The 20,502-nt window shown below is 44.0% G+C and overlaps 1 protein-coding gene and 1 long non-coding RNA gene across 4 annotated transcripts in view; one reads left to right on the forward strand and one right to left on the reverse strand.

Annotated features, from left to right (window-relative positions):
• Rad54l (RAD54 like) overlaps window positions 1-17,841 on the reverse strand; it is a 29,161-nt gene extending 11,320 nt beyond the window's left edge. Inside the window, exons 1-7 of one of the 3 annotated variants that reach the window (XM_031378263.1) lie at window positions 17,627-17,841; window positions 17,194-17,278; window positions 17,031-17,114; window positions 13,463-13,582; window positions 1,825-1,885; window positions 505-640; window positions 36-105 (exon numbers count right to left, since the gene is read on the reverse strand). In XM_031378263.1, coding sequence (XP_031234123.1) covers window positions 36-105; window positions 505-640; window positions 1,825-1,885; window positions 13,463-13,582; window positions 17,031-17,114; window positions 17,194-17,196 — 474 coding nt within the window. In that variant the 5' untranslated portion in view covers window positions 17,197-17,278; window positions 17,627-17,841. Of the gene's footprint in view, window positions 1-35; window positions 106-504; window positions 641-1,824; window positions 1,886-13,462; window positions 13,583-17,030; window positions 17,115-17,193; window positions 17,455-17,626 lie in introns of those variants that run through there. The other 2 variants (XM_031378262.1, XM_031378264.1) reach the window with 2 other exon arrangements.
• Window positions 17,842-17,965: 124 nt separating this feature from the next.
• Window positions 17,966-20,502, forward strand: part of LOC116096459 — a 17,178-nt gene continuing 14,641 nt past the window's right edge. The window contains exon 1 of the long non-coding RNA XR_004121017.1: window positions 17,966-18,264. This is a non-coding gene — a long non-coding RNA (uncharacterized LOC116096459). The remainder of the gene's footprint in view (window positions 18,265-20,502) is intronic.

Below are 20,502 nucleotides of genomic sequence, written 5' to 3' on the forward strand. Positions count from 1 at the left end.
CCCACCGCCGCAAGCTTCTTCTGACTCTCATTTACCTCTCTCTGATGAGGCCGCAACACCTTACTGAGAATAGGATCAACAACCACATGAACAGGGAGTTTTTCCCTGAGAAATACAGCAGGAAAAAAAAAACATGTTGATCAGACTGAGGCAAGGTCAAGCCTCAGGAAGTAGTACCCTCTACTGACCCAGAGGCCCCCAACAGCACCTCTCCCTCAGGTGATAAACCACAGTGAAGTCCTGCTCTAGGAGTCAGAAAGTTTCAGAACAGGTAAGACTCCTGCCCCTCCCAATGAGTATGGCAGAAGGTAGTGAGGAACCCCATAACCTGAACACACTCCCTCACAGACTTCCCAACCACTTGCTCTTGGTATACTGTGGTTGTCATGACAGCTCTGATAATCTATATCAATCCCAAAGGGGGGGGAAAAAAATCACACCATCCTCCTAGGCATATACACTTACAGTAGGCCAGAACTACTCAAAAAATACCAATGTGCATACTTGTCAAGCTTCAGTTGGTCATGGACACTTAGTGGGGGAGGCTCATAGAGAACCAAAGCACCTTCTTCCAGAGGGTCATGAAGGGCACGACGAACTCCAGCCCTTTTCAGGCCCAATGCACGAGAGCCCAGGGAACCTAGAAATCAGCAACCAACTTGTAAGCCAACCTTCTATATTTATTCAGTCACTCTTAGCAGGCCCAACTCAAATGTGACCACCCCTCATGTAACTTTTCAGGATACCACAACCTCTTTCCCAGAACTTCTTCAAACCATTTACACATCTTTATCTAACCACTATCTCTTCAACCCTCAAGCTTTTCCTATTTTATTTCTCCCACTCAACTACAAACTTGTGGAGGGTTTTATCAAGCTCATTGCAAGCCAAAAGTATAAAACTCAACAGAGACTTTTCATGTATGAGAACTTGAAAGCTGGTCACTCGCTCCCCAGTCCCAGTTCAGGCACAATGCAATGTCTTAAACAAGACAAAAGAAAACTGTGGGAATGAGAACTCCCACAGTTAATATTATAAAGGAACTAATGATGAACATGCTGAACTGAATGAAGGCCCGGGCTGGGCCCACCAAAAGCTTTCTGAGCAATGACATGCCCCACTAAGAAAATGAAGGGCAATTATTCTTGGCAGTCCTTCCCAAATGCAGTATAGGCTTCACACAGGCCTCAGGAGGACCACATCAAACATATTCACCAATAGACTGGCACCTTTAATTCCTACACTAGCATATATATAATCTTCAATCTATTCAGGCACAAATTACTCAAACGAACAAACACCAAACAAACAAACAAACAAGTCCTGAAATGATATGCCAGGTACAGTGGTATTTGTAATTCCATTACTTAGAATCTTGAGGCAGGAGAATTTCTATGACTGAGGCCACTCGGGGTTACATAACAAAAGCCTGCATTAAACAAGTGGATGCTGGGGATGCCTCAGCAACTAAGAGCATCATTGCTCTTCCAAAGGAGTTCTGTGTGATTACCAGTACCCAAGCCAGGCAAGTCACAATTTCATGTAACTCCAACTTCAGGGATCAATGCCTCAGACCTCGGGTGGACACACACACACGTACTCACACACGCACGCACACAACCACATGACTTATACTCACACTGAAGAGGCAGAGGCAGGCAGATCTCTGTAAGTTCAAAGCCAGTCAGCATAGACTACAGAACAATTTCCAGGCCATCCAGGGTTACACATAGAGACCCTTTCTCAACTAAAACATACAATAAACTTGAAAAAACAAAACAAATAAATAACCAAATAAGAAAACCCATAAAGTCTCCATTTTACCTTGGTAATTTGGAATGGGGACCTTGAAAGGCTTTGACAAAATACTTCGAATAAATGCTTCCTAAAAAGGAAAAACAGAAATTCAAAACTGTTGAATATCTTATAAACCAACAATCTTACATGTTCCACTTCAGGTGTTATTTTAATTTTATTAATGTATACATGTCATGCGTATGAGTGTTTTGTCACTACAACACCAAGCTAGCCTTCCAGTCCCAAATACATATGTTGCTGTATTATTTCTGCTAACTCTTTTCTTTTCATAAATCCATATCAGCTTCCTTGAAACTTAAATAGCCTGCCGGGCAGTGGTGGAGCACACCTTTAATCCCAGCACTGGGGAGGCAAAGGCAGGAGGATTTCTGAGTTTGAGGCCAGCCTGGTCTACAGAGTTCCAGGACAGCCAGAGCTATACAGAGAAACCCTGTCTCGAAAACCAAAAAATAAATAAATAAATAGGGGGCTGGTGAGATGGCTCAGTGGGTAAGAGCACTGATTGCTCTTCTAAAGGTCATGAGTTCAAATCCCAGCAACCACATGGTGGCTCACAACCACCCATAATGAGATCTGATGCCCTCTTCTGGTGCGTCTGAAGACAGCTACAGTGTACTTATAATAAATAAATATAATAAATAAATAAACAGCCCAAAGATTAGAGGTAATATAAGCAGTAACATTAGTAAAATATTAACAGAGAAACATGACAATGATGGCTAAGAGCTAAGTCTTTATCATGATATCACAACTTGGGAGGCAGGGCCAAGACAGTTTTATCTATGCTCCCCAATCAGGCTGAACTCAAACTTCCAATCCTCCTGCCTCAGCTTCCTGAATACTGAGATTAAGCATGTACTACATCTAGTTTCCTATCATAATTTAATCCTCACTAAGACTCCCATGAGGTCCACAGGCTCCTGTTATTCCAGACAAGCAGTGATGCAAACCTATAATCCTAGTATTTAGAAGACTAGCCAAGGACCTCGCTGAGACTGAGGCCAGCCTGGGTAAAAATCTTGTCCCAAAAAGAAAGTTAAGCCAGGTATGGTAGCTCATACCTATTTCCAGAATTTGAGAGGAAGAGGCAAGAGCGCTAGGAGCTCAAGCTCACCTTAGCTACACAATGGGTTTTGAGGCCAGCCTGGGCTACATGAGACCCTGTTTCAAAAGGGGGATAGTGGGTAAGATGCCTGGAGAAACAGCACAACAGTTAAGAGGAGTTAGGAGTGCTTCCTGCTTTTTTAGGACTCAAGTTTAGTTTGGGAAGGTTTACAAACTATCGGAAACTCCAGCTCCAGATCCAACACCTTCATTAGGCCTTTGATGGCACCCATACACACACTGCACACATTTACACACACACATAAATATATAAATAAACACACAAATAAATAAAGGTACTTGCTACCACACTCAACAAACTGAGTTGGCCCCCAGGATCCACAGTGAGAGACCAAATCCCCACAAATTGTCCTCTGACTTCCACAGCGCCACAGCACACACACCTGCACTCACATATACATGCACACACACAATACACAACTATGATAAATGGAGAATCTACTTGTGATCTCTTACTTAACCTTTTACTTAAGGCCATGCATATCAGCCCAAAGCCAGGGAGTGCTTCCTGCCATGGACAGGGAACAACATGTTAAAAGGTCATGAAGAGAGGTAAGCTCACTAATAACAACAACAAAAGCCAGTTACGATAAAGGTGCAGAAAGCAGACACATGCGGGCCCTAGAAAGGAAGACTCAGTGTGGGCTAGCCTGAAACTGAGACTACTCAACAGACTATGAGGCAAAGCTGAGGGAAGAAGGGGGAGGGGTTCTCAGACAAGAGAATTAATGATGATTAAATGTCAACTCCCAATAAAGTTTGACCTTTATCTGTACACATATGGATTATTCAGGGAATTACAATAGCTTGTCAACCTTGGCAATACCAAAGGAGAAATCAGAGCAAACATGCTAAAGGTATGGGTCTCTGTGTGTGCTATGTAGGATGACACACTCTGTGTGGTATCTTCTTCAACCACATGGGTCCATCAGGCTCGGTACCAGGTATTATACCCACTAAAACATCTTGGTGCCTTGGTTTTATTGCATTTTTGAAGAAAGGGTCTTACTCTGTAGCCCAGGCTGGCCTGAAACTCACAACACTCCTCCTGCTTCCACCTCCCAAGCATTAGCATTCCAGACATAAACCACCATATTTGGACTGTTAATGGGGCTAGATTATAGGAAAAAGGGGAATGAAAAAAACTCCTTTCTGCCAAACGTAATTTAACAGAGACAAAGGCAAGCTTGTGAAATGTTCACCTTTACATTCTAACTTATTTTTTTAAATATACAGATTACAAATTTCTAGAAGCTCAATGTTTTCACACACACACCCCAAAAAATGTATTTTTTGTGGTCTAATGAAAGAATGGATAAGTGACCGTCACCATCACTAAATAATGGGACAAAATAATGTGTCACTTATTTGCACTTGAAGAAAATTTGTTTTTTGAAACAGTGACACTAACTACTTTGAGGCTAGCCTAGAAACCCATATATAATTCAGTTTGGCCTTAAACTCACAATCCTCCTGCATCAGCTTCTAGAATGCTGGGATTTTAGATGTATGCAAACATGCCTGGCTCTGATTAAATTTGGGATTTTCTTTTTTTGGTTTTTCAAAACAGGTTTTCTCCGTGTATCCCTGGCTATCCTGGAATTCAGTCCAAAGACCAGGCTGGCCTTGACTTTACAAAGATCTCCTGCCTCTGCTTCCTGAGTGCTGTGATTAAAGACATGCATCACAAACACTTGGCCATGATTTCTTAATTAGCATGAACACTGTAGTTATGAACAGAAATAATAATCATTAATAAAAACAGTGACAAAGTCTATACTACATGCCTTTAATCCCAGCACTTGGGAGGCAGAGGCTGGTGAGTTTCTCTGAATTTGAGGCCCAGCCTGGTCTACAGAGCAAGTTCTAGGATAGCCAGGGCCAAAGAAACCCTGTCTTGAAAAAGAAAAAAAAAAAAGGAAGGAACAACCAAACAAAGAAGGAAAGAAAAAAAATGCTAACAAGCTAGGCCTTAAGTGAATGCCTTAATATCAGCACTAACAAGGCAGAGGCCCAGAGTTCAAGGGTATTCAAAGCAGTAATTCAAGCCTAGCCTGGTTACATGAGATAGTATCTTTAGAAAAAAATGTTAATTACAGGAATATCGGGGTATCTGGAGTGCCATTTCAAAGCCTTTCTCAGCTCTTAGTGGGCTTGCTTAGGGATTAGTATTCCAGAGAACCTGGCAACTACCAAGCCACCCCGAGACAGTAGTTTTCAGAATGTCTTGAAAGTTCAAACAATTACATTCTCAGACACAGAGAGTGAGGAATTTTTTAAGACTTATTTATTTTTATGTGTATGAGTGTTTTGCCTGAATACATTTAAGTGCACTATGTGGATTCCTGGTGCCCATGGAGGCCAGAAAGGGGTGCTAGATCCCCTTGAGTTGGAGTGATAGATAGCTAATGGGTTCTGGGAACCAAACTCAGGTTGAGCCATCTCTTCAGCCCCAGAGGGTGAGTTTTAGAGGGAAATTTAACACAGATTCATGGTGGGGAGCCTAAGAAAGATAAGAGAGATGGAGGGGGGAAAAGGAGAGGGAGTGGCAGAGATCATATAGAGTAGGAGGGTCTCAGGATATATGGTACCGCTGAAGACCCTAGGCTGGAATTATCTTAAAGAATTTATGGCAGAAATGGAGGTGAAGCATGGGACAGGGGATGAATTTGTCAATCTAGATGCCTCTTTTTTTTAAAGATTTATTTATTTAATGTATATGAGTACACCATTGCTCTCTTTAGAGGCACCAGAAGAGGGCATCGGATCTCATTACAGATGGCTGTGAGCCACCATGTGGTTGCTGGGAATTGAACTCAGGACCTCTGGAAGAGCAGTCAGTGCTCTTAACTGCTAAGCCATCTCTCCAGCCCCAATCTAGATGCCTCTTCCAGTTCAGTCCCAGAAATGTACAGCCTGTAGGAGGATGTGCAGGGAGGTAACAGCAAACAGGAACCAGATTTCTTTGCCATTTCTGGCCTCCAGCAGGGAATGAAACTGCTGCTTTGGGGTCCCTTCCCTACTGAACAAGGTTCTATCCCCAGCCATCATTATCAAGTCCAGAGCAGTAACACACCTTAACTATGATCCATGCCCCTACAGAGACAGCAAAAAGATGCTAACAAGAAACTTCCTTTAGGCAGAAATGAAACAGACAGATCTCTGTGAGTTTGAGGCCAGTCTGGTCTAGGGCTACAAAGATCTAAAAAAAAGGGGGGGAGGGAAGAGGGAGAGGAGGTGAAGGGGAATGGCTCAGAATTTGAGAGTACTGGCTGCACAAGCCTTTAACCCCAGCACTCAGGAAGCAGAGGCAGGAGAATCTCCAAATTTGAGGCCAGCCTGGTCCAGGACAGCCAGAACCTCACAGAGAAACCCTGTCTCAAAACAAACAGACAGACAAACAATAAAAAGAATACATGTTGCTCGGGATTGGTGAGATGGATCAGCGGGTAAAAGCACTGACTGGTCTTCAGAAGATCCTGAGTTCAAATCCCAGCAACCACATGCTGGCTCATAACCATCTGTAATGAGATCTGACGCCCTCTTCTGGTGCGTCTGAAGACAGCTACAGTGAATTACACAGGAGTGAGAGGGGCCGGCAGAGGTCCTGAGTTCAATTCCCAGCAGCCACACACGACAGCTTACAGCCATCTGTACAGCTACAATGTACTCATACCCATAAAATAAATAAAATAAATCTTAAAAAAAAAATTAAGGTTTTAAAAAAAAAAGAATACTTGTTGCTCTTGCATAGCACCAAGTTCAAGTCCCAGCACCACATCATGGCGCACAACCATCCTTAACTCCAGCTCTAGGGGATCTCTTGCCTCCTCTGACCTCTGCAGGCACTAGGCACACACATGACACAGAGACATACATGCAAGTAAAACTTCCACACATATAAAATAGTAAATCTTAAAATACATACATATGTATATATGTACATATATAATGTCTAAATCAAATTACAATAAAGCAGGAAATGAATTCTCTTAGAATGTCATCGAGTCTATGGCCTGGTATGGCAGCACACGCATATATACCTAGTACTTGAGAGGCAGGCAGCTGAGTCCAAGCCTTCCTACTCCACAGTTCCAGGCCAGTCCCCTCGAGACTCAGGAAGTACATAAGTCAGGGTGAGAGGTTAAATTTAGAGTTTGAGTAGCCAAGAATTCATACTCCAAATTAAAAAAAACAAAAACAAACAAACAAAAAAATCCAATAGAACTGAGAAGCCATAGGATCTATAGGGCAAAAAGCAGGCTGTATTACTGTCTGGGTGTTCATATTTATGAAGCTAAAACATCTGCTAGTTAGTGGCAGCAGGACTTGTAAAGACTAGGCCCTTGGGGATCTGGTCTACAACACCAAACATGGCACAGGAATGCTCTCATTCTCTTGTTCTACTAGTTGTAGATAACTCATATATTTTGTGAATTCCTTCCCTGGAGAGCAATGTCTACTGCCTCCTCCTCACAACCAACCAAACCCCACGAAAGCTCACCCTCGGAAACCAATGCATTTATCTGGCTTACCTACAAAGGATGGGCTACTGGCAGGAGCATGGGCGCCACCAAAGCAACAACACTGGGGAGTCCTCACCCACATGGATGATAGAGCCCTTCTCCGTTCACTCTTCCCCAGCCTAAATACTCTAGGGCACCCAGAACACAGACAATTAGAGCAAAATGCATACTAACGGTGTGGCTGGAACCCGATCCCTGTCACCTGACCCATCTCCTCCTCTTTACAGAGCATCTCACTGTGCCCAAGCCCTAGCTACTGCAAGTTTATCTAATGAAGATGGTGGGTGGCTATTTTGCTTGGAGGACGGTGCTCTATGATGTCCTTTCCTTCTGATGGGAGGAGGACAGCAAGTACACCCTCCACAGCCCCCAGTTTTCCATGTCAGCAGATTCAAGGGGCACTTATACCCATCTCTCCACCTCCACTGCTCCACCCCTGCTACTTCTTACCAGCCTGCTTAGCACTCTGCTACCTGGACAACAAAAATGCCTCTGATCATTTACCTCTCCCTTGCACAGGCAAACTTCTAGAAAGAATTTAATGTCTCCCCCTCCTATCTCTCACTCCAATCTGCCTTCCACTCTTCATACATGACTCTGCACAAGGCCATGTCAGCATGCTTCTAATTCCAATGAACAAGTTTCCATTCTTAACTTAACAAAGCTAACCACTCTTTCCTCTCAAATATGCTTTCCTGACCACTCTCCCACTAGTGCACTTCTCTGGAATCTCATGCTCAGCCCAGTGGGTGTTTCCATCTCTGCCTAAACCACCTAAATGCCCTTAAAGCTCAGTGTTCCTCAAAGCCCACAACTGTAGATTCACCCTGATAATATAACACACTTTGAGATACCAAATATCTCTGTGCCAACAATCATCTAATATATATTTTATTGAGTTTTGTTTTTTTTTTTTTTGTTTTGTTTTTCCCCCAAAACAGGGTTTCTCTGAGCAGTGGAGGTGAAGAGATGAGAGAATCATCTCATTCTGTAGACTAGGCTGGTCTCTGCCTCCCAAGTGCTAGGATTAAAGGCATGTGCTACCACCAACCAGTTTACCTAATATAGTTCTAATGTATCCCATACTCCTAGGCTACACACACACACTTGCACAGCCTCTAAATGCATATATTACAGGCCCTTTAAACTCATCATGCCCAAGGCTAACGTCTTCATCTCTAAGGCCACATTAAGGCTTTTGTGAGTCCTAGACAATTTTACCTTTTAAGTCTCTTTCTCCATTTTAAAAAAAGAAAGAGGGCTGGCGAGATGGCTCAGTGGTTAAGAGCACTGACTGCTCTTCCGAAGGTCCTGAGTTCAAATCCCAACAACCACATGGTGGGTCACAACCACCCGTACTGAGTTCTGATGCCCTCTTCTGGTGTGTCTGAGGACAGCTACAGTGTACTTACATATAATAAATAAATAAATCTTAAAAAAAAGAAAGAAAGAAAGAAAAAATGATTGTGTGTGTGTGTCTGTGTGTATATTTGTGTGTGTGATATAAAGAGACAAATTTATTAAAGAGTAGAATAGGTCTGAAACAGAAAAGCCAAAAAAAAAAATATTTCTACACCTTTATTAGTAAATAGACTAATGAAACATGGCCTGTACATATGCCTGTATTAATTCTTTTTCTTCTTATTTTAAAAGGAATTGCCTGGCGATAGTGGAGCACGCCTTTGATCCCAGCACTTGGGAGGCAGAGGCAGGTGGATTTCTGAGTTCGAGGTCAGCCTGGTCTACAGAGTGAGTTCCAGGACAGTCGGGGCTATACAGAGAAACCCTGTCTCGAAAAAAACAAACAAACAAACAAAAAAAAAAAGGAATTAAAAGTCAACCTGGGCTACACAACGAGAATTTGCCTTGGTCAATCAATGGAATTAAGGCCATCACTGCTAAAGGGTATGATGTTAGAGGGACAAAGTAAAATACCTGCATCTACTACCAGTAGGAAAACACACATAGGTAAATGATTACCAAAGATCCTTGACATGGCACCTCCTCAACTGGAAGGTGAAGGAACCTCCTTGTCTTAGTCAGGGTTTCTATTCCTGCATAACATCATGACCAAGAAGCAAGTTGGGGAGGAAAGGGTTTATTCAGCTTACTTCCACATGGCTGTTGACCACTAGAGGAAGTCAGGACTGGAACTCAAGCAGGTCAGGAAGCAGGAGCTGATGCAGAGGCCATGGAGAGATGTTTCTTACTGGTTTGCTTCTCCTGGCTTGCTCAGCCTGCTCTCTTATAGAGCCCAAGACCTCCAGCCCAGAGATGGCACCACCCACAAGGGGCCCTACCCCCTTGATCACTAATTGAGAAAATGCCTCACAGCTGGACCCCATGGAGGCACTTCCCCAACTGAAGCTCCCTTCTGTGATAACTCTAGCCTGTGTCAAGTTGACACACAAAACTAGCCAGTACACTCCTGGAAGGTGAAGGAACCTCATCATGATAATCCTGAAACATTATCAGAAGTCTAGCACATTTCCCTGTTGGAATCTGGTCTGCTATGAAAATCTGCTGAGGCCTTCCAGCAGATGTACATCCCAGAACACCAGCGCTGGTGCTTTGCAGGAGCAAGTGGGATTTATCTGAGCTTTCACAGTAGTGATGGCAATGGGTTTTTTGACACAGGGTCTCACCTTGGTTGGCCTGTAGCTCACTATGTAGGCCTGCCTAAACTGTCTTTGTCTCTGAACACTGGAATTAAAGATATACCCCACCAGGCCTGGGTGGTTTTGTTTGGAAATAGCAATTTCTAGGTTATCCCTGTCAAATGTATAATAGCTATGCTATAAGACATCTAGTAGCACAGAGTTCAAGTCCAGCCTGGGCAACTTAGTAAAATCCCATCTCAAGCCAAAGTCAAAAAAAAAAAGAAAAAGAAAAAGAAAGGGCTGGAGATCCAGCTCGCTCAGTACAGAGCAGTGGCTCTCAACCTTCCTAATGCTGCAGCTCCTTAACACACATGGTTCCTCGTGTTGTGGAGACCCCCAACCATAATATCATTTTTGTTCCTACTTCATAACTGTGCTTTTGCTACTGTTATGATTTGTAATGTAAATATTTTTGGAAATAAATGTTTTCCAAAGAGATTACAACCCACAGGTTGAGAACTGCTAGCAAAGAACCCGTTAAAGAACCTATATTTAGAACTGGACATGGTGGGACACACCTTTAATCTCAGCAGAGGGAGGCACATCTCTGAGTTTGAGGACAGCCTGGTCAACAAGGTGAGTTCTAAGACAACCAGGACTACAACAGAGGAATGTAGAAAGAATAACAAAAGGACCTGGGGGAGGGTGGGAATGTGCACTGAGAGGTGGAAGACATATGCATGCATGTATGCACACAAAAACATATAAATAAATAAATGTTTCAAAAAATACCCTGAGCTACTTTCACTAACTCAATGGCTTTGCTGTGTTTAATGTCATCATATTTCCACATACTTAAATCTGGGGAGTGTAACTTAGGCAGTTATTGAAGTGTATAAATATCACCTTACTATTCAGATTAGAAAAAACAAAAACAACAAAACCAATGATCTCCTCTGAAAAGCTAAAGAGTCCTGAAGGCCCCTTGAGAATCCTCACAAGCTCCGCGACTAAGGCCTGTTTATGTCCCCCATCCAACACCTTCCTTCTTTCTACTCCCTACCTCAGTAAATGATATCATCTCCTCTGTCTGTCTGAGGTCCCAATTTCATTTCAAGGGTCTCTGTCCTAACCTATCAATCCAAAAAGATTTCTATACATCTCCATATATAGAAATATAATTAAATATATTAATAATTCAATATTATCTTAATATATTTTCCCTATTTCCTATTCTTTCCTATTTCCACTCTCCTAATACCTAAGTCCAGGCCACATCCTTTGTCTTGCTACTTGTACCTTCTCACTGGCTTTCCCATCTCCATTTCCCATCCAAAAGGATTTTCTGTACCACTGTATACCTCCTACCCCCTAAAATACTTCAAAGGGCTGGAGAGATGGCTCAGTGGTTCAGAGTAGAGTTCAATTGCCATAACCCACATCAGGCAGCACATGGCTGCCTGTAACTGTAGTTTACACACACACACACACACACACACACACACACACACCTGAGTATTCACACACTACAAACATATACATAAATTTTAAAAAACCAATCTTCAGCAGCTCACCATTGCAGGCCTCTGCACAGCTCTCTACCTACCTTCTCCCTCCAGCCGTCAACAGACCCAGCTCAGCAAACACTTTTCAGGAGCTGCCTCGCCTCGGTCTGCTGACAGGCTCTCTTTCAGGCCGCTCAGCTGAAATCTCTCACTCCTTCCCCTGGGATAACCTTTCAGAACCATCAGAAGTATACTTCGAGTTTGGGCCATTCTCAGCCTCTATCTAAACTGTGAAGCCACTTAGGGCACTCCTGAGACAATGCCCAATGACAACTGTCCCAGAGAACTAAAGATCACAAAACAGGACTTTTTTTTTTTTTTTTTTTAAGAAAAAAAACAAAAAAGCAAACACCCAACACAAAAAGCAAAGATCAGTGCTGGAGCGACGGCCCAGCAGTTAGGAGCACTTGCTGCTCTTCCAGAGGACCCAGGTTCTGTTTCCAGCGCTTACTATCATATAAAATTACTTTTTGAATGTTTACTGAATATACAATATCCAGTTATATATTCCCATTTTCCTTTCAAGCATTTCTCAGAAAGTTTGATGAGAAAACATTGGTCTGGTCAGCCTTTGCCACTAAATTTGGCAACCCAAATTCAATCCCTGAAATCCACATGGTAAAATGGGAGATATCAACTCTCAGAAGTTATCCTCCACATGTAGATGACCTCCACATGTAGATGACCTCCACATGTAGATGATGCCCATACATATGCATACATACACAGAGAGACACAAATAAGAACATATGTGCAACAATTAAAAAAAAAAAAGCCATGTGTGGTAGAGCACACTTTTAATTCCACCACTCAGGAGGCAGAGGCTGATAAATCTCTTTCAATGCCAGCCTGGTCCACATAGTATATTCCAGACCAGCCAGGGCTACTGTGAGAACTTACCCTTTAAAAAAAAAATAAGGAAGGAGGAGGAGGAGAAAAAAGAAGGAAAAGGAGGAGGAGGAGGAAGAGGAGAGAGAGGAAGAAGAGGAGGGAGAGAAGGAAAAGGAGGAAGAGGAGAAGAAAGTTATGCAAGACCTTGATATGGTAAAAGTTGACTACTAGAGGAAACAAACGAAAGGTTTAGGATTCTAGGACTTTCTAAACAATGAAAAACTGAGCCTGTTGGCACACACCTGTAATCTAGCATCCAGGAAGTAGAGGAAGGAAGATTGAGAGTTCACCCGCCAGGCAGTTGTGGTGCACGCCTTTAATCCCAGCGCTTGGGAGGCAGAAGCAGGTGAATTTCTGAGTTCGAGGCCAGCCTGGTCTACAGAGTGAGTTCCAGGACAGCCAGGGCTACACAGAGAAACCCTTTCTCAAAAATAAAAAAAAAAAGAGTTTACGGCCCGAGCTAGACCACTAGCTGTTCTTCCAGAGGACCTGGCTTCAATTCCCAGCACCCACTTGTTGGGCAGATCACAAATGACTGTAAGTCCAATTCCAGGGGATTTGATACTCTTCTGGCCTCTCCCCTTTTATGTATATGTATATGTATATGTATATGTATATGTATATGTATATGTATATGTATAAGAAAGTTTGGACAGTTCAAGGCCTACATGAAACTATCTCAGAAAGAAAAAAAAGAAACAAAACAGAAAGCTATATGCAGTACCTGCTCAATGCCATAACTTCCTCCTCGACTCTCATTTCTTTAGGAAAATGAGGCACATTAGATCTGGTACCCACACAGTTATAAACAAGGGAAAACTCAAGTCAAGCACTTCCCAGCAGATCACACAGAAGCTACGGACAAGCTGACCACACTGCAGCAAAGGATCTACTGAGGCATACACACAGAACCAGGTCAGTTGTACTTGTGACTTACATGTTGACTGCTATCCAGACAAGGCGGTCGGTTGAGTAGCTGAGTCAAGGGCTTCCGAAAAGGAGACAGGAAACACTCCTGGACCTGGGTCTCATTACTGGACTTTTGTTTCTTAGGCGTCTAGGAGAGAAATGGAAAGCTAAATTGCAATACCTTGGACAACCACAGAGAGCACCCTCATGGCAACCAGCATTTAAAGACCTTATTAGAGGAAGAAATGGTGCTGAGAACCTGTAGTCCCAAGTTTCTGTGAGACTGAAGCAACCTGACAACACCACTCAGTTGTTGAGTTTTGTCTAGCTAATATAAAGCAAGTACTAGGGGGCATGACCAAAAAAAAAGGGCCAGCCCTGGGGGCTAGAGGCTACCCTCTGCCCCCTGGCCACCTGAGAGCTGGCCCTGCCCCTCAATGGCTGCAGTACTCAGAAGAGCAGGCCTTGCACCTCCCATGGACAGCACAGTAAAGCTGGACCCTAGGTCAGGGGGCTCAGGTAAGCCAGCTCCAAGGCGAGTGGGAGAGCTGGCCCCATCACTCCTCTGGAATGAGGTGGCATGGGTGAAGGGGTGATGCCCCTCCCAACTGCAATACTGAGAGAGCTGACCCTGGGGTCATGAGAAAAGCTGGAGAGATATCCCTGAGCATCACTAGCTGTAGCACTTGGAAAAGTGAGCTATGCACTTCACCTGGGCAGCAAAGTGGAGTTGGCCCTGACTGTGAAGGCACAGGTGAACCAGCCCTGAAAACGCGAGAGGGGAAGAGTTGGCCCTGCCTGTGAAGGCACAGGTGAACCAGCCCTGAAAATGTGAGAGGGAAAGAGCTGGCCCAGACCCTCACAGGCTGCAGCATTTGGGAGTAGACCCCAAACCTTATCTGGGCAGCACAGTGAAGCTGGCTCTAGAGGTATGGGGATAGGTGAGCCAGCTCTGAGGCACGAGAATAGGAGAGCTGACCCTGCCTCCTACTGATGGATGCATTAGGTGGCCTAGCCAGAGCAGTGCTGGAGAGCTCATCCTGGTGGTGCACATAAGTGAAAGCTGTCAGGCAGACCAGCTCAGCTATCATCCAGGCCCAGATCAAGGGCTCTGAATTGGCTCACCCCAAAATCTGTATCATCCGCAAAAGGCTGGGATACAAATGGCCCTGCTGTTCCAAAGCTGTAGGATCTCCATGACACAAGGCAACAGGATAACCAGGAGGAATCCCAGTGAGGATCTAATATTAATGGTGTCATAGAAGCCAAAGATCTCAAACTAGGCCAATGATTCATTTGCAAGTGAAGATATGTGGATAGAAGGATATACTGTGGGACACACTGTGACACACTACAGCTCCCACAACAAGATGTTTTCTTTCTTTCTTCCTTTCTTTCTTTCTCCCTTCCTTTCTTTCTTTCTTTCTTCTTCTCTTTCTTTCTTTTCTTTTTTGGTTTTTCAAGACAGGGTTTCTCTGTATAGCCCTGGCTGTTCTGGAACTCACTCTGTAGACCAGGCTGGCCTCGAACTCAGAAATCCACCTGCCTCTGCCTCCCAAGTGCTGGGATTAAAGGCACGCGCCACCACCGCCTGGCATGTTTGTGTGTTTTATTTTGGAAAGGGACAGGAAGATAAGCAGGAATGGGGTGCATGATGTGAAACTCACAAAGAATAAAAAGTTTTTAAACACTGTGCCAACAAGATATGGTAATCGCAGCATTGGGCAATGGGGTCAGGAGGATCCATCGTTAGCCACATAGCAAGTTTGAGGTCAATCTGTGCTACTTAAGACCCTGTCTCAACAAAAACAAAAGCATTTATTGTCAGGCACTAAACTCTTAACATCTATTATCATATATGACTATCACAGCACCTCTAAGATATTATGTTTACCAGCCTCATCTACTAAGTCAGAAAACTGAAATTTTGCTGGGCATAGTAGCAGACACCTTTAATCCCAGCACTCAGTGGATCTGAGGTCAGCCTGGAATAAAAAATTCAATCCTGGGGGCTGGAGAGATGGCTCTGAGATCACTGACTGCTCTCCCAGGGGTCCTGAGTTCAATTCCCAGCAACCACTTAGTGACTCACAGCCATCTGTAATGAGATCTGATGCCTTCTTCTGGTGTGTCTGAAGATAGCTACAGTGTACCTATATATAATAATAAATAAATCTTTAAAAAAAAAGCGAACACCAAGCTATCTGGCAAGAGAGCACTTGTACCAACTTGTCAAGCTACTTGAATCTCCTGAAACAGTTACTAGGCCCTTCTCTTCACAGACCTATACTCATATGCAGACACTAACAAGAAGTACAGTCTAGGCCGGCCAGTGGTGGCACACACCTTTAAACCCAGCACTTGGGAGAGGCAGAGGCAGGCGGATTTCTGAGTTCAAGGCCAGCCTGGTCTACAGAGTGATTTCCAGGACAGCCAGGGCTATACAGAGAAATCCTGTCTCCAAAAAAAAAAAAAGAAGAAAAAAAAAAAAGTACCGTCTAAAGATAGATATGGTGGCACACACCATTAATCCCTCCACTCATCAGGCAGAGGCAGGTAGATCGCTGTCTGGTCTACACAGTGAGTTCCAAGTCAGTCAGAGAGCTACATAACAGAATTCCTGTCTCAAAAATAGATAAACAAACAAACAAACAAACAAAAAACTGGCCAGGCATGGTGGCAAATGAATCCCTAATCTTGGAAATCAGAAGCAGGTCTCTAAATTCTGAGGCTAGCCTAATCTATAGAGAGCAAGTTTCAGAGGTAACCACGGCTATCAGAGAAACCCTAAAGCTCTCACATGCCAAAATCCTACTTTTTTTTTTTTTCTAAATGCAGGGTTTCATGTATCTTAGGCTGGCCTGAATATACTATGTAGTTTGGGAAGCACACAGAATATAGAAGTACACCACCACACCCACCTTTGGCTGTACTGGAACCCAACATAACCATTCCTTGGTTTTGATATACTCCTCCCACCAAAAAAACTGAGATTGTATTAATTTCTAATGAACCTACCTGGAGGATAACAATTTTATTAATTCTTCTTCAATGCTTAGTACACTGTAAATTTTCATTAAAATTTACTTAAGCAGGGCATTAGTGATGCACACGTTCAATTTCTGCACTAGGGAGCAGAGGCAAGTGGACCTCTGTGAGTTCAAGGCTAGCCTGGTCTACAGAGTTCCAACAGCCAGGGCTACACAGAGAAAACCTGTTTCTTTTTTTTTTTTTTTTTTTTTTTTTTAATTTATTTATTATAAGTACACTGTAGCTGTCTTCAGACGCACCAAAAGAGGGCATCAGATCACATTATGGGTGGTTGTGAGCCACCATGTGGTTGCTGGGATTTGAACTCATGACCTTTAGAAGAGCAATCAGTGCTCTTACCCTCTGAGCCATCTCACCAGCCCCCAGAAAACCTGTTTCAAGAAAGTGCCAGGAGAGCTGGTACATGCCTACAACCACACACAGCACTTGGGAGGCAAGACCACAGTCTTCAGACCTGGTGAGAACATCGTCTCAAAAAAGAATAAAGCTTCAAAATTAATGGATGATACTTTCCCACCATTTTCCCTATTCCCCTAAACACTCACTACTGTCCCAGGCTGCCAGTCTTCATCATCAGATGATCTGTCTTCTTTCCTCCTGGCCAACTGGCTGGGAGCTAAGCTCCTCCTCTGCAAGGGAGAAGAGAAAATGAGTTCCTGTAGTGATCCTGCAGTCAGGCCACTTAAGTCGGCTTAAGGTCACACTTACCATCCTGGACCCAGAAGCATGGATGTCAAGTACCCATCAGCTAAGTTAAAAGCACTCAGCAACAGAGAATGCAGGACCAGGAATGCTATAAAAGGAAGTTGCTATATCATTGAAATATCGAAATATCGTCTGAAGAGTCGGTATGAGTGGAGGGGACGCAACCAGAGGATGAGGCTTGGGTCCAAACCAGGAATGTCGGTCCCCAAGTTACTCAAGGTCAAAAAAATCCAAAGCTAAGTCCAGGCGGAGCCGGGTCTAAGTCTAGGACGGGAAAGAAGACAGATTGAAGTTGCAGATGAGCAAAGTGTGGAGTCGGAATAATGTCCCTAGCTGGGCTGCTTCCCTGAGGGTAACACTAACTACGAAGTCGAGACGCGTGAATTCTGAGGGGGGGGGGGGGGGGGGGGGGATGGGAGCTGGTCTGACATCAAACCTCAGTCTGAGGGAGGTCAAGCAGAGACTTAGGAAAGCCTTGTGGGAAGTTAAACAGGAACCCAGGAAGAACCAATAAAAGATCCAAGTTGGGAGGAGGAGAATCTTAGAAGCTGAAGAGAGGCAAAGAGCGACTCCAGTATCTTTTCCCTCAGTCTTCCTCTTTCCAAAGCGCGCGTTAACAGCCTCCAGGCAGTGTCAATCGAACCTCCCGCCACTCTGCCGCCACACTCCCCTATTGGCTGCGTTCAGTGAACTTGACGCTCGACGCTCCGGCCTAAAGGAAGGGGCGGGCCTAGGGCTGAGGCTGCACAGGGTCTTGATTTCCGCCTTGAGGCTCAACCTACCTGTAGGAGTCGTAGCTTACTTATCCTGGTGGATGCAACTGGCAGGTGCCAGAATTCTTGCTCGCCCACGGTCCCTCTTCCTGGCTCCTTCCTTTGGCCCAAGCACGTGAACCAAATAGATGTTTTGCACCGAAGTGGCGTGCGGAGGAATCGCTACTAGACTAGATTTAAAATGGCAGCACATTTCTGGGAATTTGGTTCCGGCTCTATAGAGCCTTGAGTACCTTTACTGTGCCAGACCTAGAGCAGAAATCTGAGCTGGAAGCAGGCAAGGCCAGTGGCCAATCAAAAGGTGAGCGGAGGCTGGTGCTGCGCTGCCAATTGGTCTGAGATGTCTTGAAATAAGCTACTGTCTCTTCTGGGGCGGAGCTGTGACTTTCGAATCAAACATAATCACCAATCCTTTCCCCTTTATCTAAGTGATATAGTAGTACCTCTCCTAAGGGGTTATTCTCAGAGGCAAATTAAAGTGAGTAAAGTAGTTGTGCCTGGTAGCGCAGACCTTTAATCCTAGTGCTCACTAGACATAGGCAGGCAGATCTCTGTGAGGCTAGCCTGGTCTACATAGTGAGTTCCAGGACAGCGAGAGTTCTGTAGAAAGACCCCGTCTCCAAGAACGAGGGAAAAAAAGTATTCAAAGTATTTAACATAGCCCCATGCATTACCTAAGTGCTCACAGCATACCCATGACACTTAACCACTATCTACTTAAAAGGATCTCCTTAGCTATTATGATTCATTTAATATCCTCAGCTATAAGGTAGGTTTATTGTCCCCATTTTGTCTTGTTTTGTTTTGTTTTGTTTTGGGGGGGGCAGGCTAGGGAGGTGTGGCTATGAATATAGCATAGTAGTAATATAGCATAGTAGTAGCTTTGTGAGGCCATAGGCTCAATTCCTGTCACTGCTGAAGTTTGTTGTTATTTGAGACAAGGTCTTGCTGTATAACCCAGTTAGCCTTAAGCTTATGATCCTCTGTCACCAGCCTGCCTGGCAGAAATGAGATATACTAAAGAGATACTTATGCCCTTTCCTTGGCTTTTAGACTGTAGGAACAATGAATCCAAGAAATTTGAATTTCGCTAGGAATCTCTTACTGGGAGACAAGAAGGCTGTGAGCAGCTTGATGAAAAACAAAAACGCATACACAAAAACAAAAGTTAACTTCATTGCCATGAATATGAGGCCAGCCTGGGCTATATAGTCAGAATCCGCCTTCTGAATTCAAGGCCAGCCTGGCCTGGTCTACAGAGTGAGTTCCAGGATAGCCAGGGCTATACAGAGAAACCCTGTCTCGGAAAAACCAAAAAAAAAAAAAAAAGAATCCGTCTCAGAATGGGGGATGTGTGGATGTGAATAAAAGCATTTGTCACTCAAGCCTGATAACATGTGTTCAGTGTCCACAACCCATACAAAGGTGGAAGGAGAGAACTGATTCCACAAGCTTGTCCTCTGACCTCCACATGTACAACATGGCACATGCGCACCCTCATTCAAATGCGCACACATTCTAATAACAGAAAAATATTTTTTAAAGGAAAGAAACTCTACCTAGTCCTAGAAGATATATAAATACTTCTATTTTGTAGGTTTCTTTTGTTTTGCTTCTTTCTTTCTTTGTTTGAGACTGGGTCTCTTGTATCCAATGCTAACCTCAAACTTCTGATCCTCCTGTTTCTACCTCCTAGTGCTAAAATTATAGCCCTATACCATCAGGCTCAACTTCCCAAATTTTAAACCCTATGGGCCTGCCCCACCATCAGCCATTGCACACCAGTGACCATCAGGGGAGGAGTTGTCTCGGTGGTGAAAGGCAGGTATGAACCAACCCAGGAGACTGTTTCACAGGTCAGCTCATTCATTGAAATATTGGGACTAGCTTATATAGTCAGAGGGGAGGGGAGGAAATGTTGCAGTGGGGGCTGGGGCCTTCCAAGTACATCAGCTAAATTAGCAGACTGATGATCGCATGATTTCTGAAAAGCCAGTTCTCTAGCAGGGATACTGAAGGCTAACTGGCTTTATCAGGGTGTGGCCTTTGTCTCTGTGGAGTTGAGCTAGATTTGGGTAGGGAGTGGCCCCACTCTTGCCTTGCTTTCGGAGAGAAGGGGGTGGGGTGGGTATGAACTGTCCCTTAATCTGGCTTAGAAACCCACATATATCTGTGACTTTTCCACCCCTAAAGATCAAAGAAGCTGATAGAGTCTGGTTTTTCCATTCTTTGGCCATTGAATTAACCTGTGCTCTTTGTATTCAACCTGTTAAGTCTTTTACTTCAAGAAAAAGATAACTCTTGACCTAGGGTCTCTTTTAAGAGACATCTTTTTCACAGGGACTTTCGGAGGTTTGGAGTTTGTTAGTTACCACGGACCGGGGTTTCTTGCGGGGTCCCTTATTCCGCAGGACGATGGGTTCTGGCCAGGTGGGCACGGGATTCTGCTTTGACAAACAGACTACACACCAGTGATGTAAAATCTGAGTGTATTTCTTTAAAAATGGCATGAGGCTTTTACAATCATTGCAAAAGAGAA

The sequence above is a fragment of the Mastomys coucha genome, unplaced genomic scaffold (assembly GCF_008632895.1).
Source record: "Mastomys coucha isolate ucsf_1 unplaced genomic scaffold, UCSF_Mcou_1 pScaffold18, whole genome shotgun sequence".
Classification (NCBI taxonomy): domain Eukaryota; kingdom Metazoa; phylum Chordata; class Mammalia; order Rodentia; family Muridae; genus Mastomys; species Mastomys coucha.